The sequence below is a fragment of the Salvelinus alpinus genome, chromosome 33 (genome assembly GCF_045679555.1).
Source record: "Salvelinus alpinus chromosome 33, SLU_Salpinus.1, whole genome shotgun sequence".
Lineage (NCBI taxonomy): Eukaryota > Metazoa > Chordata > Actinopteri > Salmoniformes > Salmonidae > Salvelinus > Salvelinus alpinus.
Window position 1 is genome coordinate 20,915,870 of NC_092118.1, and position 18,070 is coordinate 20,933,939.

Genomic DNA, 18,070 nt, shown 5'->3' on the forward strand with positions numbered 1-18,070 from the left:
GAGGGAGGTGTTTAGTCCCAGGATCCTTAGCTTAGTGATGAGCTTTGAGGGCACTATGGTGTTAAACGCTGAGCTGTAGTCAATGAATAGCATTCTCATGTAGTTGTTCCTTTTATCCAGGTGGGAAAGGGCAGTGTGGAGTGTAATAGAGATTGCATCATCTGTGGATCTGTTTGAGCGGTATGCAAATTGGAGTGGGTCTAGGGTTTCTGGGATAATGGTGTTAATGTGAGCCATGACCAGCCTTTCAAAGCACTTTATGGCTACGGACGTGAGTGCTATGGGTCTGTAGTCATTTAGGCAGGTTACCTAAGTGTTCTTGGTCACAGGGACTATGGTGGTCTGCTTGAAACATGTTTGCAGGCCCAGCCACATCCAATGAGTGTCAGAGCCGGTGTAGTATGATTCAATCTTAGTCCTGTATTGGCGCTTTGCCTGTTTGATGGTTCGTCTGAGGGCGTAGCGGGATTTCTTATAAGTGTTAGAGTCCCCCTCCTTGAAGGCGGCAGCTCTACCCTTTAGCTCAGTGCGAATGTTGCCTGTAATCCATGGTTTCTGGTTGGGGTATGTACGTACAGTCACTGTGGGGACGACGTCATTCATGCACTTATTGATGAAGCCAGTGACTGATGTGGTGCACTCCTCAATGCCACCGGAGGAATCACGGAACATATTCCAGTCTGTGCTAACAAAACAGTCCTGTAGCTTAGCATCTGCGTCATCTGACCACTTCTTTATTGACCGAGTGAATGGTGCTTCCTGCTTTAGATAATCCAGCAGCAAGATCCAGCAGAAATTGGGAGAGTTCAGTACAACAGTTGAAATAATTAGATTAGATAGATCTTCCTTGATGGTACTATTTGTTCTCTCCTGCCAAAGGAAACAAGGAGGAAGGATGATAATAGAGGGGCACAGGAAGGAAGCTATAGCCAGATAACACTGCCATAAATGGTAGAGGAAAAGTATTTGACACTGTTAGCAAAGTAAAGGCCATATCTAGTTCTGTTAACACATTATAGAGGAGAGATGAGAAGAGCTACTTGAGAGGTGGCTCTATAATGATCCCCAACACAAAAGCAAGATTTATCTTTTCCTTTCTTGCTCTGGTATTCATGAGCTGACGATGCCCTGTTGGTTTAAAACAAGCAGATAATGACCGAAAAAGCAATGTCCCAAAGCAATCTTCACCAAATGCTACTCAGATTTGTGTAGCAATTTTTTTTTGAGGCGTTAAGCCAGAGCTGGTGATACAAGAAACAAAATGCCACGTTATACAGACTGATTTATGAATGTTGTATCATGCACGTATGCATCAAGTGCATACCAATAATGCCTGCAAAACACCAGTCATGGTGTTACCGCGAGGTATCGCTGCAGAGCAGTACTCCTGCGCTGACACATCCAGAGAAAACGTTGGAATCATTCTGTGTGATGCTGATGACAGAGAACCCAAGAAGGATACAGGATATATTTGCGAATAAAACTGAATGCACAGCGTTTAAAGTGTCCAACATCAATCATATACGGATGAAATCTTGTTGTTTGGAGGTCGACAATGGGGTAAGTAAACCTGTCTAGGGAATGTTAGCTAGAAAGTAGTCTAGCTAGCTAAGCTAACGACAGTTTTGTTAGCTAGCTATTCCTATTTACAGTGACTTTAGTTTTCATAGCTAACATTGTTGATAACATTGCCGTTTAAAGTTGCTGGCTGCCTGGCTAATGCAAGTCTTCCAATGTTTTAAAACTCGGAACCTTTTTACGTGCTACCCTTTCGTTTTGTAGGTAACGTTAGCTAACTAGCTAATTGAGATTCTATTAAATTACTAGATAGAGGGCTAATGTCATAAACCCTTGAAGTTCCAGAATGGAGTGATATGGCAGCCATATTGGTCAGGGAGATATCCAAAACAGTCTAAATTTAATAAACGACAGTTGAGGCATACTCCTGATTTTAGTTATGCAGAAAAATAAAAGTAAGGCATGTGATATCAAAAATGGTTTAATAGAATTATTGTCAACCTAAAATATTGTCATAGAATTATACGGGTTGTATACCAATGTTTTGTATAAAACAAAGTCGTCGACTCAGTCACATGACTTCGACTCGAGTCTGACTCAAGTAACAAATTTGATGACTTGATAGAAAAGAAAATGACTCGACTTTGACCTGAGATTCATGAATTAAAATGATCTGGCCAGGTTTTGTAATGTTTTGTCACTCATTTTCTGGCACAGAGTATACGTGGATTGACTTCCACAAGCAGCCAGAGACAGTAGCCGCAGCATCGCCCTTGCAAAAAACCTGCAACAGATTGGCTAGTGAAACGCACACGCGGCACTCTGATTGGACTAGCAAACTGTCAATCATCACAGGTCGGGTGAGCTAGCGAAGCGATTTATGATTTGCTGTGCAACTCTACGATCGAGTGCAGCGCAAACGTCTAATTGTAGGAAGAGACGATTGCCATAATAAATAAATATGCAGCTCCAAAAAAATGTGGTGATCAAAAATATTAACGGTTTACTTTGTAAACTTACCAGCAATGGGGCAACACTTATTATCATAGGCCTACTGGTGTTTTGGTATGTAACAATTGCTTGAACTTGGTAATTTACTTATGAAGCTGGCATTTGGAATTTGTTGTTAAAATGTATTATTACTGTGGCGAAGACGCACCATAGCCTCCTGCGCGGATTTTCACTTGCGCTCTCCAAACTTCTGCCAGTGAAGAACGCTTTTTTTCCGGGTGGGTATAATTTGTGGAACGTTCCAACAGGAATCTGTTCCAACAACTTCGTAAATAAAAAGGTTGCCAACAAACAACGCGTACAAAGTTGTATAGCGGCAGAATAAGATACCGGGTAGGGAGTGGGCTATTTCATTAAGTTTTTCACGCACCGCGTTTTATTCCGAAAAATGTATGTCCTCACTCTGGTAGCCTATGGACAAACATTAAGAATAAGTTACGTGGTGAGTTGATGCCTATTCGGAAACTAGTTAGCTAGGTGAATTGATCATGCTACTTTGTATGCGTTTGTTGGCAACCTTGTACTTTACGAAGTTTTTGTTACAGATTCCTGTTGGAACGTTCTTACAAATTATACCCAACCCTTTTTCCTGTTGTTGAAACGTTTGCTGTTGCTTTCACACGTTGAAATGCATAGGCCCTATGAGGTAAATCTATATTCCATCGAATACTAAAATGATTGCTAAAGTTTCATAATTCTATCCCCATACCGTGTATTGCAACACGTAGACATTTCTGGTTTGATAAACATACGATCGATACCATTTCATTTAGCCAACCATTAGTTACTCTGCTCTGAGTTGGCGCGATGTGTATTTTGCACATGAACGTTCGTAAGACTCATGAGGTAGAAGTTCTGTTTATTTAATTAAATGTATGGTTTCCTTTGTTCATAATTCCCTGGTTATGTCGGAGTTCCATGTATCTGTGGCCTATGTCTCTGTCATGTTTGTTGTGCGTGAACAAATGATTGTTCCATGAATGCATGGTGTTAAAATATCATGAATAATCATTAAGTCTGATTTAAGACGGATGTGGAAATTTCCTTTTACATTTTAGAACCAGTTTATTGGTTGTAATTGATAATTGTATGGTCTTTGGTGCCAAGTGCTTATATAATGTAGGCTTCCTGTTTGAGCTCCTGTTTGATTCGCTTTCCCAGGGGGAGGCTGTACAGTCTTGCCCTCTACCTGTGTCTGTTCAGATAGGACAGGTTAAGCCTGATACAGAGGCTATTGCTGGTGTATATTAGGTAAATCTATTTGTATATTTTGTATGATATGGCGCTTTCACCATTGGATCACCAAGATGTGTAAATAGGTCTACACTCTGAGCATGTTGAGTGTCTTCTGCTGATGTCACGCCCTTATGACTGCTGCAAGGTCCCTATTTTACAATTACATCATCAAAATGTGCTGTAGACAAAATAATCAAAAGGTATGTCTGGTAGACTCAATAAATAAAGATTTGTAGTTGAACAAGGCGTATAGTTTATTTTTTACTTGAGACTTGACTTAAACTTGTGACTGTACTTGACTTGCTCTTAGAATGCACGACTTGGACTTGACTCGAGTCTTGACCCGTTATACTTTGGGCTCATCTTGTGACTTGACACTTGCTTGTGACTCGAATAATAGTGACTTGATCCCACCTCTGATAAAATTGCTTCTAAAATGCATATAAAATTATAAACTAGTATTTGAGGACATGTTTAGGCTATAAGTCAAAGCAAAAACAGTGACAAGCCCCTGAACTTTTAATGGGAGTCTTGCTTGTTTTCAGACAGTGCGGTCGCTCATCTGAGCTGATCCTGCAGCTCTGATGACTGTGCTACGGTTATGTGTCTGTGATAATGCATATTACATGTGTCAATATCTGATCCCTACAAGACATCATAACATGGCATATTAACAATGCCTGAGTACCAATCCTCTGTACCCATATCCTCATGCTTATGGTAGCTCACCTTCATCTATAAAACAGGGAAGATCAACACTCACATGATCAAATACCAAAGCAATAAATGTCAATACAGCCATATTGACTGGATAGAAAAGAACCACTTTGTCCTTGAGGGAGTGTCAAGTGAGAGCGACCCCCCCCCCCCCCCCCCCCACCCCTTTCTCTTGATGCTTGGCTTGGTGGAACGTAGCCTAGTCCATGTGTCTCTCGTCCTTCTGCTTCTGGTTCATGACTGTTTGCCCATGTGTTGTGTCTTCCACAGATGTTGCCGGTGAGATGGAATATCATGAGAGACCTGCTTCTTTTCGCCAAGCCCGCCTCAACCCCTTTGACCGGGGGGAGGAGGAGGAGGAGGGCGGCCCCCCAGGGGGTAAAACCCACCCTCAAGATGGTGAGTTTGACTGGCGCGTTGGGTAGTAGCCTAGTTCATTGATGGGTCCCAGTATACATGTGAAATAGAATGTGAAATGAATTAACACCAGTGCTGAATGTGATTGCCATGTGATGAGAAGAGAATGCAGAGGCAGATTCTGTGTGTTTTGCTCATCTCAGCAAAGGCCTGGAGAATGGATGGGCCGACAACCTGATGACACTGCAGCAGTAGTGCAGTAGCCTGGTGTGAAGTCAGTTCATGTTGTCTGTGCAGCCAGGCTGCATCTGCAAGATTAGAGCTGCAACCTGTACGTACCAGAGCAAGCTTTGTCTGCAGAACTATGGTCTGCAAGAGATGGAACAATCTATACATTTTGAAATGATGTGACTGTACAGCTAAACAACAGCATAGACTGAAAGAGGAAGAAGGCTGCTGTTTTTTTCCATCTCTGTTGCTTAATATCTGATTTAGTACCACTCTTGCAACAGCGCCCTAACCATTATGAGCTCATCAACAACATCAACTGACCCTGGATCTGTAGTTGTGGGCCAAAAGTAATGAGAGGAACTGAGACAGGAGCATTAGTTGGGACTGTGGTTCAGAACGATTCCTGTAATCATATGCCTACACTTAGCTCAGTTCACTAGAACACTGTCTAGGCTTCAGCTGCATCTGTCTGCCTCCAGCTCTCTCTGGCAGCCAGCGACTCAGGATATCTTGTCTCTCACTACCATGATGTCATCTGAGGTGTATGCAGGTACAAACAATATGCAGGCGTAGATGGGTAGATTAGCTATGGGTTTACTTGATACAGGCTAACTTGAGACTCCTACCTGCTGAATGTTGTTTATTTGTAATGATATGTTCTGGCTTTAGGTCTATCTGATGAACTAGTCAGTTGTGAGACACCCAAAATGCTTCTTGCCGGGGGTAGACATCTGTTTGTGGTCCAAGCTAACTGTTGATGTAATTGCAAATGTCATGTAGCATCTCTGTATTTTCATAATATATATATATATTTTTTTTTTTATGAAGATAGGAGGGGAATCTTGTCCCTCTGGATCTTTAGGCCAAATTGATACGTTTCTTACTGTGTTGAGGCGTCTGTTACAGCCAAAAGTAAAAGCTTTGGGAAGCAGATTTTTATCAGGAAGTGGTCTTTGGTGATGTAGAAGCTTAGAGCTTCAAAGAGGTTAGCCCTCAGCCAATATCTGGTACTGTGTACCCTGGCACAAAACCACACAAAATGGCTTAAAGCCTCTCTCTGGTTCCTCTAAGGCTTTAAATATTTGATCAGTTTACATGCCCCCAGGCCTACCAGCACTCCCTTTGATTTAAAGACTGAAGAGCTGAACTGTGTATGCTCTGGTGCTGAAGTTGGGAGCCGAGATAAACCAAGGAGAACTTTCTTTATCAGATTGTCAGATTGCTTTGATCTGTGTGATTAGTCTGATAATACAGAAACCCACATTTGAATTGGTGTCAGAGAATAAAGCTTCTATCTGGCATGACGTGCCTTTGTACTATAATTCTAAGTTCTTTGTTGTCAAACCCTTTAATGAAGTAGCATAAACGTGTCCCAAATCATTTTACGAAGAAGAATAAGATTATTGCAAATCAGGGACGATAGCCTTTGTTAAATCCAATAGGTGAGGTGGAAATTGGAGCGTAAACTGATGTCTGGCCCACATCCATACCCACATCCGTACAGTGGGACTGTTAGGTTAGTCATATCTGCCTGTTAATCTTGAGGCTGTATAGCCTTAAGTCTGTTACCTAGCAACCTTTAGCACTTCAAAGGCAGTAGTCCTTCCCTGTTTCCCTCTGGTTTTAAACAGAGCACGTATTTGTATAAAAACAGTATCTTGTGACCGCTTTATCCACTCAGAGGGTGAAACTCCTTTTAGACAAATGTGTGTTCTGTAAAAGGTTTGCGTGTGTGTGTGCGTGCATGCAAGAGAGAGAGAACAATGCTTACAGTACTTCTTGTCTGTCTTTCCTCAGAGCTGAGACCTGAGCTCTTCTCTGAGAGCCGAAGCCAGAGTTTGGACCGAGCCATGGACCTGGGACTGGCAGAGGACCACTTCTCTCGACCTGTCGTAAGGACAATCCTTATACGGCCATTTTGGATGTTGGTGAACCACTGACCAGTCGGTGTGGTTGCATGAAAAGTAATTCTTAGTGAAAACACGACTGTGATGGATACATTTGTCTATGTGCAGTTTAAATGGCAATCAGTATGTGTTAATGTGAGATTTGGTGCCCGTGTCTGCCCATGCATGGACTTATGTGTGTTTGTGTGTTTTTACTGTATGTCCCCGTGCAGGGCTCGTTTGTAGCGTTGGACATTGAGCAGCTGAAGATAGCCATAGAGGAGTGTAAGAGATTAATCCTGGAGCTGCCTGAGCATTCAGAGAGACAGAAGGACACTGTGGTCAAACTCATCCACCTACGCCTCAAACTACAGGAGCTCAAGGTAAGACCAGGGGAGAGGGGAGGCTGGAGGGAAGTATTGAAATACCCAGAGTCCATGAGTTAAGGGGGTAATAAATTAGTCATGGGAGGTAGATGGCAAGAAGGTAGTCATATCTACGTAGAAGAGTCGACCAACTTAAAAAAATATATATGTTTTCAGAGCACTTACTTGTGAACTGTGTATGCACTGTGTATGCATGAAAGCCATTCACAAATCATTCACTACCTCTTGAAATGTCAATACAATATTAGTGTGTAACATACAGTGCCTTCAGAAAGTGGTCACACCCCTTGACTTTTTCCACATTTTGTTGTTTTACAGCCTAAATTTGAAATGTATTAAGTTGAGATGTTGTGTCATTGGCCTACACACAATACCCAATAATGTCAAAGTGGAATAATGTTTTTAGAAATGTTTACAAATAAATTAAAAGCTGAAATGTCTTGAGTCAATAAGTATTCAACCCCTTTGTTATGGCAAGCCTAAATAAGTTCAGGAGTAAACATTTGCTTAACAAGTCACATAAGTTGCATGGACTCAATAATAGTGTGCAATAATCGTGTTAAAAAACAGACATTGAAATATCCCTTTGAGCATGGTAAACTTATTAATTACACTTTGGATGGCATATCAATACACTCAGTCACTACAATGATACAGGCGCCCTTCCTATCTCTGTTGCCGGAGAGAAAGGAGACCGCTCAGGGATTTCACCATTAGGCTAATGGTGAATTTAAAACAGTTACAGAGTTTAAAGGCTGTGATAGGAGCAAACTGAAGATGGATCAACAACATTGTAGCTACTCTACAATACAAACCTAAATGCCAGAGTGAAAAGAAGGATGCCTGTACGGAATAAGAATATTCCAAAACATGCATCCTGTTTGCAATAAGGCACTAAAGTAAAACTGCAAAAAATGTGGCTAAGAAATTAACTTCATGTCCTGAATACAAAGTGTTATGTTTGGGGCAAACACAACACATCACTGCATACCACTCTATATATTTTCAATCATGGTGGTGGCTGCATCATGTTATGGGTATGCTTGTCATCGGCAAGGACTAGTGAGTTTTATTTAGGATAAAAAATAAACGGTATAGAGCTAAGCACAGGCAAAATCCTAGAGGAAAACCTGGTTGTCTGCTTTCCAACAAACTCTGGGAGACAAATTCACCTTTCAGCAGGATAATAACCTAACACACAAGGCTAAATATACACTGGAGTTGCTTACCAAGATGACATTGAATGTTCCTGAGTGGCCTGGTTAGTTTTGACTTAAATCAGCTTGAAAATCTATGGCAAGACTTGAAAATGGCTGTCTAGAGATGATCAACAACCAACTTTATAGAGCTTGAAGAATTTGAAAAAGATTGTACAATCCAGGTTGCAAAGTGCTTAGACTTACCCAAAAAGACTCACAGCTGTAATCACTGCAAAAGGTGATTCTAACATGTATTGACTCAGGGGTCTGAATACTTATGTAAATGAGATATTTCTGTATTTCGTTTTCAATATATTTGCAAAACTTTGTAAAAACACGTTTTCACTTTGTCATTATGGGGTATTGTCTTTAGATGGGTGAGGGAGGAGAAATACATTTTATACGTTTTTCATTCAGGCTGTAACAACAAAATGTGGAGTAGGTCGAGGGGTATGAATACCTTCTGAAGGCACTGCAAGTCTTGTTTTGGTGGTCTTGTCCATGTTTCCTCATTTTATGTCAGACTCTCTCTGTGGTTGTGTCACATCTAACTTAAAAAAGAACATGTGAAACCACCCCTTATAGCTCATGCAGTGTCTGGATTCTGCTGGGATTGCCTGAATTGTTTTAAATATGGGTTGTTTTGGTGTCATTCACACACTGAGAATGAGTGGGTTGAAAGTGCTGCAGTGAACTCGTCCAGTTGATTAATAACAGAGACTGTAGTGTAGGCCTCTGACACAATGCTGTGCTGCGTTCTGATTGGCTCTGCTCCTTGTCACTCAACAGGACCCTGAAGAGGATGAGCCAAACCTGAGGGTGCTATTGGAGCATCGTTTCTCCAAGGAGAAGAGCAAGAGTGTGAAACAGACGTGCGACAAGTGCAGCACTATCATCTGGGGCCTCATCCAGACCTGGTACACCTGCACAGGTAACAGTGCGTTAAAACTAAGCCAAAAATGTTCTCAGTGGTAAAACCTCATGGACACTGAACTGTTACAGCTGTATGGTTGAACTTGGGTAAACATATAAAAGAGAGAGCATTGCTAAGCAACCAAAACTGAATAGCGCTCAGTTGCTAGGCAACACTGCCCTCCTGAGACCTTCTATTGGTCGACGTTGGCCCTGATGAATTAATTGAGTTGGAGAGAAAAATTGAATGAATTGGTGTACTGTATGGCCAACCTTCTCTCCAAAATCTTAAGTCATATATTGAATTTTAAAACAGTAGTTAGCTGTTGACTAATCTCTGTCTCCCTGTTCCTCTCGCAGGTTGTTACTACCGTTGCCATAGCAAGTGCTTGAACCTCATCAACAAGCCCTGCGTGAGGTCAAAGGTCAGCCACCAGTCAGAGTACGAGCTCAGCATCTGCCCAGAGATCGGGCTGGACCGGCAGGACTACCGCTGTGCCGAGTGCCGCATGCCTGTGTCACTAAGTGAGTGTTCAGCCTTTATGAGACCGACTTGATAGCCAATTAGCAGTCAGCACAAATTGAAATATATGGGCATGATGTCTATGGACCCTTGTTGTATTAATAACACAGTTAATAATCACAGTTATAAAAGCAATGCCTAACCTCTGGGTCAATGGCCTTTAGGGCTGTGTGGACATTCTTCTCCTCTCACAGACTAATGTGACTAAACCTACTGCACTGTACAAGATAAACCTGGAGCCCAATAAATGTTAGTGTTCCTCTGTGGGGATCTAAAGAGATTTAGCTAGAGCACTTAGTCATTCTCAGCTATGCTGAGTTGTAGTATCTCATTAAGCATTTAATTATGTTGTGGTTAGGAAAATATTTGTTCTGTAATGTGTTGTGTGACTGTTAGTTGCATGATCAGTGAGTTGTGTATGACTGTGAGAGTTGTCTCTGAGACAGTTACGTCAGTGAGAGTTGTGTGGCGTGGTGTTATAATTGCTCACGGAGCCTCATGCTGCACTGTGTTGTCCTGTAGGGGGCGTGCCCAGCGAGGCCAGGCAGTGTGACTACACGGGCCAGTACTACTGCAGCACCTGCCACTGGAATGACACCGCTGTCATCCCTGCACGCGTCCTCCACAACTGGGAGTTTGAGCCACGCAAGGTACCAAAGAGAGAGATGCTAATAGCACACTGTTTTTCCTTATCAATATAGATTTGTTTACACAGCGAGGCACTTCAACAAACTCTACATTATATTACATGATGTTAACACAACCAGGAACTTCAACAAACTCTACATTATATTACATGATGAGCAGCTGGTAAGAGAATGCACCGCTGTTTCCTTTGGTGACCGTGTAATGGATAAAAATCACTGAAGAACCAGGCCTGAAGCCAGGAATAATAATGATCCTATGATGTTGAGAGCATAGAACTCTATCACAGTGTATCACATGGAGACAGAACACATTAAAACACTGTTGTGTTTTCTTATCGTCTGTGTTTGACTATTTGCATTCTGTGTAGTTCTATCTCTAACAGTGTGTCCCCTGCTCTCTGGTCAGGTATGTCGTTCCTCCATGCGTTACCTGGCCCTGATGTTACCTCGGCCTGTATTGAAACTGAGGGAGGTCAACCCACTGCTCTTCAACTTTGTGGAGGAACTAGTGGAGATCAGGGTAGGTGACATATCAGCAACAGGGACTTTTTGTGCCATAAATTCATTAAAATGTGTTTTTGTCTTTTTGTACAGTTTTTGGTTTGACCTCTATTTCCACTCCATAAACTGGGATGAAGTCTGGGTTTGCTATAGAACTTGTTTTGGGAGCTCTTCCATGTCTGTACTATCACACAGTAGACCAGGCTTTTGTTTTCAGGAGATTCTCACCAGTCAGCAGTTCTATTTGTGCCAGTGTGTTTTGTGGTGAGGGATTAGAATACTGAGGCAGATAGACAGCTGTTTCTGTCATTGGGGAGATTGTCGGGCCAGAGAAGGAAAGACACTTGCTTATGGTATATAAAAAATTTGTTCCATGAAATTAGAAATATGGGGTGGGGGGCACATTCAAAAGCGATTTCCCAAAGAACATGTCTGACATTGGCCCATGGAATCAGGGTGTGACTGATGTCTTGTGTGTGAATGTGTTCCTCCCTGAAGAAGCTCCGTCAGGACATCCTACTGATGAAGCCCTACTTCATCACCTGTAAGGAGGCCATGGAGGCACGGCTGCTACTGCAGGTCAGCAACATCCCCGCAATATCAACACATCATCATCCCAACACCCCCACAACATCTTCACCACAGCCATAATATCACATAAATATCACATTCCAATCTCTGTATAAAGGACATAGCATTTGCGTCCAGTGCCTTGCATAAGGGTCTTGCAGCAGTATTTATTGTTAAACAACCCAGAGGAACACATTTTTGCTGAGGTCATGGCTGATAGAATGTGCTGCAACAACGCCACCCTCTGGCCTTTTATTAATAACATACTGATATAAGAATCAAATCAAGTTTAAATTATCACATGTTTCGTAAACAACAGATCTAGACTAAGTAAAATGCTTACTTACGGGCCCTTCCCAACAATGCAGAATAGAATAAGGAAAAACATTTATATATATATATATATATATCTACACACTACCGGTCAAAAGTTTTAGAACACCTACTCATTCAAAGTTTTTTTTTTTTTTTTAAACTTTTTTCTACATTGTAGAATAATAGTGAAGACATCAAATCTATGAAATAGTACATATGGAATCATGTAGTAATCAAAGTGTTATATAAAATATATTTATTTGTTTTTGAGATTGTTCAAATAGCCACCCTTTGCCTTGATGACAACTTTGCACACTCTTGGCATTCTCTCAACCACCTTCACCTGGAATGCTTATCCAACAGTCTTGAAGGAGTTCCACATATGCTGAGCATTTGTTGGCTGCTTTTCCTTCAGTCTGCGGTCCGACTCATCCCAAACCTGCTCAATTTGGTTGAGGTCGGGGGGGATTGTGGGGGCCAGGTCATCTGATGCAGCACTCCATCACTCTAATTATTGGTCAAATAGTCCTTACACAGCCTGAAGGGACATTGTCCTGTTGAAAAACAAATGATCGTCTCACTAAGCCCAAACCAGATGGGATTGTGTATCGCTGCAGAATGCTGTGGTAGCCATGCTGGTTAAGTGTGCCTTGAATTCTAAATAAATCACAGACCGTGTCACCAGCAAAGCACCTCCTCCTCCTCCATGCTTTACGGTGGGAAATGCACATGCGGAGATCATCCGTTCACCCACACCACGTCTCACAAAGACACGGCGGTTGGGACCAATAATCTCCAATTTGGACTCATCAGACCAAAGGACATATTTTTACCGGTTTAATGTCCATTGGTTGTGTTTCTTGGCCCAAGAAAGTCTCTTCTTTTTGGTGTCCTTTAGTAGTGGTTTGTTTGTCGAAATTCGACCATGAAGGCCTGATTCACGCAGTCTCCTCTGAACAGTTGATGTTGAGGTGTGTCTGTTACTTGAACACTGTGAAGCATTTATTTGGGCTGGTAACTCTAATGAACTTATCCTCAGTGTCTTCCATTCCTGTGGCGGTCCTCATGAGAGCCAGTTTCATCATAGCGCTTGATGGTTTTTGCGACTGCACTTGAAGAAACTTTCAAAGTTCTTGAAATGTTCTGTATTGACTGCCCTTCATGTCTTAAAGTAATGATGAACTGTCATTTCTCTTTGCTTATTTGAGATGTTCTTGCCATCATATGGACTATTTTCTGTATACCTTGTCACAACACAACTGATTGGCTCAAGCGCATTAAGAAGGAAATAAATTCCACAAATTAACTTTTAACAAGGCACACCTGTTAATAGAAATGCATTCCAGGTGACTACCTCATGAAGCTGGTTTAGAGAATGCCAAGGGTGTGCAAAGCTGTCATCAAGGCAAAGCGTGGCTATTTGAAGAATCTCAAATATAAAATATATTTTGATTTGTTTAACACTTTTTTAGTTACTACATGATTCCATATGTGTTATTTCATAGTTTTGATGTCTTCACTATTCTTCTACAATGTAGAAAATATAAAAAATAAAGAAAAACCCTTGAATAAGTAGGTGTGTCCAAACTTTTGACCGGTAATGTACATGTTTATAATAATAGAAAAAAACTATTAACACAAGGAATAAGTACATGATGAGCAATGAAAGATTGGCTATAAATACTGAACAAAAAGTGTTGGTCCCATGTTTCATGAGCTGAAATAAAAGATCCCAGAAATTGTCCATGTGCACAAAAAGCGTATTTCTCTCAAATGCTTTGCACAAATGTGTTAAGGAGTATTTCTCTTTTGCCAAGTTAATCCATCCACCTGACCGGTGTGGCATTATCAAGAAGCTGATTATTACACAGGTGCACCTTGTGCTGAGGGTGATAAAAGTCCACTTTAAAATGTGCAGTTTTGTCACAAAACACAATGCCACAAATGTCTCAAGTTTTGAGGGAGTGTGCAATTGGCATGCTGACAGCAGGAATGTCACCCCAGAGCTGTTGCCAGAGAATTGAATGTTAATTTCTCTACCAAAAGCCATCATTTTAGAGAATATGTCCAACTGGCCTCACAACTGCAGACCACATGTAACTACGCCAGCCCAGGACCTCCACCTGCGCGATCATCTGAGACCAGCCATCCAAACAACTGATGAAACTGTGGGTTTGCACAACCGAAGCATTTCTGCACTAACTCTCATAAATCATCTCAGGGAAGCTCATCTGTGTGATCGACGTCCTCACCAGGGTCTTGACCTGATTGCAGTTTGGCATCGTAACCGACTTCGATAGCCACTCGCACGCTGGAGAAGTGTGCTCTTCACAGATGATTCCCGGTTTCAACTATACCGGGTAGATGGCAGACAGGCCCCCTGCCGAGGCCCTAGCCCTCACCCTCTGATCCAACAGGTCCCAGACGTGCTCAATGGGATTGAGATCCAGGCTCTTCGCTGGCCATGGCAGAACACTGACATTCCTGTTTTGCAGGAAATCACGCACAGAACGAGCAGTATGGCTGGTGGCATTGTCATGCTGGAGGGTCATGTCAGGATGAGCCTGCAGGAAGAGTACCACATAAGGGAGGAGGATGTCTTCCCTGTAACGCACAGCGTTGAGATTGCCTGCAATGACAACAAGCTCAGTCCGATGATGCTGTGACACACCGCCCCAGACTGTGACGACCCTCCACCTCCAAATCGATCCCGCTACAGAGTATAGGCCTTGGTGTAACGCTCATTTCTTCGAAGATAAACACGGATCCGACCATCACCCCTGGTGAGATAAACCGTGACTCGTCAGTGAAGAGCACTTTTTGCCAGTCCTGTCTGCTCCAGTGATGGTGGGTTTTTGCCCATAGTTGCCGGTGATGTCTGGTGAGGACCTGCCTTACAACAGGCCTACAAGCCCTCAGTCCAGCCTCTCTCAGCCTATTGCGGACAGTCTGAGCACTGATGGAGGGATTGTGCGTTCCTGGTGTAACTCAGGCAGTTGTTGCCATCCTGTACCTGTCCCGCAGGTGTGATGTTCGGATGTACCGATCCTGTGCTGGTGTTGTTACACGTGGTCTGCCACTGCGAGGACGATCATCTGTCCATCCTGTCTCCCTGTAGTGCTGTCTTAGGCGTCTCACAGTACGGACATTGCAATTTATTGCCCTGGCCACATCTGCAGTCCTCATGCCTCCTTGCAGCATGCCTAAGGCACGTTCACGCAGATGTACAGGGACCCTGGGCATCTTTCTTTTAGTGTTTTTCAGAGTCAGTAGAAAGGCCTCTTTAGTGTCCTAAGTTTTCATAACTGTGACCTTAATTGCCTACCGTCTGTAAGCTGCTAGTGTCTTAATCACTGTTCCACAGGTGCATGTTCATTAATTGTTTATGGTTCATTGAGCAAGAATGGGAAGTGGTGTTTAAACCCTTTACAATGAAGATCTGTGAAGTAATTTGGATTTTTACAAATGACCTTTGAAAGACAGGGTCCTGAAAAAGGGACGTTTTTTCTTTTGCTGAGTTTAGGTTGGGGTAATGGTCTTGGTAATGCTAGGCCACATATAAATGTCAATATGCAAGTTATGCGAGTTAATGTGTGACCTCGACGTTACGCAGCTACTGTACATTTTGACATGCATACAGTCGTATGTAGGCTTAGTTGTAAGCAGTTATGGTATATGATACATACAGCACCAGAGGGGATTATTCTAGTTCATATGCAAATGTAAAAAATAAAGTGTTTAGAAAATATTGTCCCAAGTAAGGGTTTGTTTTTACAGTGAAAGGGGCTCAAATTTCAGGCAATGCTTTTAGTTATTACATTCTGTTAATTAACATTCAGTTGGTTTAGTCAGTTAACATAATTTAATGGATATGGAAATGTTTCAGTTCCCTCTGTCTCTCTATATATTTGAATCTCCCTTCCCCTCTTAGCTCCATGATCGCCAGCACTTTGTGGAGAACAATGACATGTACTCGCTGCAGGATTTGATTGACATCTCCAGTGGCAGACTCAGCTGCTCTCTCACAGAGATCCACACTACCTTTGCCAAGCACATCAAACTGGACTGTGACGTGAGTTGTATACAGTACTTGTCTGTCACAAAGGTGAGGAAGAACCCGAATCATTCTGGGGAGAAAACCAATGGAGCAGGCAGATGTTTTGCTGAAGCTGTAGAGACCTGTGATACTGACCTGTGCCCTGTCTTTTGCCCTCTCCAGCGGTGCCAAGCCAAAGGCTTTGTGTGTGAGCTGTGTAAGGAGGGAGACATCCTGTTCCCGTTTGACAGCCACACCTCAGTGTGCCACGACTGCTCTGCTGTCTTCCACAGGTCAGTCCCTTATCTGTGGACACCAGAGGAGGCTGATGGGAGGAGCTATAGGAAGATGAGCCCATTGTAATGAATGGAATAAATGAAACGGTATCAAACACATCATACATATGGAAACCACATGTTCGACTCTGCACTTATTCCATTCCAGCCATTACATTGAGCCATTCCTCCTATAGCGCCTCCCACCAGCCTCCACTGGCAGACACCTTTATAAGACATATGTAGTGTTCATGTATAATATCAGTGATTGGTTGACACTTGGCTATTTCCTGTGTGCTGTTTCTCTTTAGGGACTGTTTCTATGACAATTCCACAACTTGCCCGAAATGTGCCCGGATGACCGAACGCAAGCACGATGATCCGCCGTATCTGAAAGACACGTAGCCCTGTCGATCTAACTCTGTCACTGTGACTGACAACCTGTGGGAGTGGCCATGGCACTTTTTCTTATGTTGAGGACCATCAAGACATTTTTATGACACAAACATGACTAGCTTTCCCTCTTGCTCTCTCTCTCTATTGTTTTGTGGGGATGTTGTTAAGTTACTTTGTTCCAGTTCAGTGGACTACGGAAGATGGTAGCAGGATACTAGAGTTTTATATGATCCGGTAATGAAGTGTTATACTCTGAGACTGGCTGCATTGTATAGCCCACAGAAGCACTAAGCCAATGTTGTACAGTATGTGTGTTACTGTGTGAGAGTACTGTATGGGCATCATGTTGCAGGCATGAATTGCAATGTGGGGTCACATAACTGTCTTTACCTCTTAACAATCTAATATCTTTAACTACCCTGAAGTAGGTGTTAAATTCCAAATTCATCTTAACAAATCAATTTAACAAAACTACCATTCACCTACAGGCCTTAACTGGCATTGATAACAAGAGCCAGGTATTTCTAGTGAGGTTAGGTCATAGCTCTTCAAAACTACTTCCCGGTGGGCATGAGGTATTTCACCCCCCTGTTGTGAAACAATGTGTTACGTGATGGACAATGACACTAAAATTGGTTTTGATTATTTGTTTGAACACCACAACATGATCTGCCTGAAACACTTGAGAAGAGAACATGTGGTGTGTATGTTATGTCTTAGGGAACTTTAATGCAGTACCTTTTTACAGTAGAATTATTGGGCAGTCATGTAAACAATGTCAAGAGGGTAAAGTCAAGGAGAGCTCATTATGATGTGCTGATGAACTATATCTTAAGTTGACATTGTGTGCTGAAATGTTTGGAATTCTAATTGAACACTGTGTGCATTTACCCATTGATCAAGTCATCTATTTAACAGTATTGTTGTGGGGTGTTTTGCAGCCCGCCTCAAAGTATGGCACATTCTTTGAGCTGACGAATGATACTTCTGGACACATGAGCGTGTAAATATTTTATGTTGACTGTGTTTGGCTGTGTTATGTATTTCTCTACATAATGATCTTGATAACATGCAAGTGTAATGTTCCATGTGTTAGTGAAAATCCAGATATAAACATGAATTGTAAGGTCATGTGACATTAAGCATGAATAATGTATTCATAAATTCTGTTGTGAGAAGTGTTTTAGCTGACACTGTGGCAGCCTTTGCCAATGTAGCCCTTGGCTCCAGGCCTGTGGCAGAGGCTAATGCAAATATTACTATGTACCGTGGCCATACTAAATGCTGTTTTGAACAGTGTACCAACAGTAAACTGTATTTTTTTTTTAACTGCTGAGAGAGATTGTTTCTGTCT

General features: G+C 42.2%; 1 protein-coding gene across 7 annotated transcripts; it reads left to right on the forward strand.

Moving 5' to 3' along the window:
• Positions 1-1,377: 1,377 nt before the first annotated feature.
• Positions 1,378-18,049, forward strand: LOC139563308 (differentially expressed in FDCP 8 homolog). 7 transcript variants are annotated; one of them, XM_071381900.1, is made up of 12 exons: positions 1,378-1,560; positions 4,753-4,881; positions 6,868-6,962; positions 7,178-7,339; positions 9,331-9,472; positions 9,814-9,978; positions 10,499-10,626; positions 11,030-11,143; positions 11,623-11,703; positions 15,941-16,081; positions 16,229-16,338; positions 16,632-18,049. In XM_071381900.1, exons 2-12 carry the CDS (start codon positions 4,767-4,769, stop codon positions 16,723-16,725), a joined length of 1,347 nt encoding a protein of 448 aa, XP_071238001.1. In that variant the 5' UTR covers positions 1,378-1,560; positions 4,753-4,766; the 3' UTR covers positions 16,726-18,049. The 7 variants fall into 7 exon arrangements, with proteins under 7 accessions (XP_071238001.1, XP_071238004.1, XP_071238005.1 ...); XM_071381903.1 differs by having other exon boundaries at positions 7,190-7,339; XM_071381904.1 differs by lacking the exon at positions 1,378-1,560 and adding an exon at positions 2,417-2,583 and having other exon boundaries at positions 7,190-7,339.
• The last annotated feature ends 21 nt before the right edge of the window (positions 18,050-18,070 follow it).

What these genes read in the sequence shown, in the direction of transcription:
- LOC139563308 (XM_071381900.1), top strand. Translation starts at nt 4,767, where the DNA reads ATGGAATATCATGAGAGACCTGCTTCTTTTCGCCAAGCCCGCCTCAAC. An exon ending in ACCACTTCTCTCGACCTGTC is followed by an intron (nt 6,963 to 7,177) that starts GTAAGGACAATC and finishes TTTTTACTGTAT; the next exon opens with GTCCCCGTGCAGGGCTCGTT. An exon ending in TGCTCTGCTGTCTTCCACAG is followed by an intron (nt 16,339 to 16,631) that starts GTCAGTCCCTTA and finishes GTTTCTCTTTAG; the next exon opens with GGACTGTTTCTATGACAATT.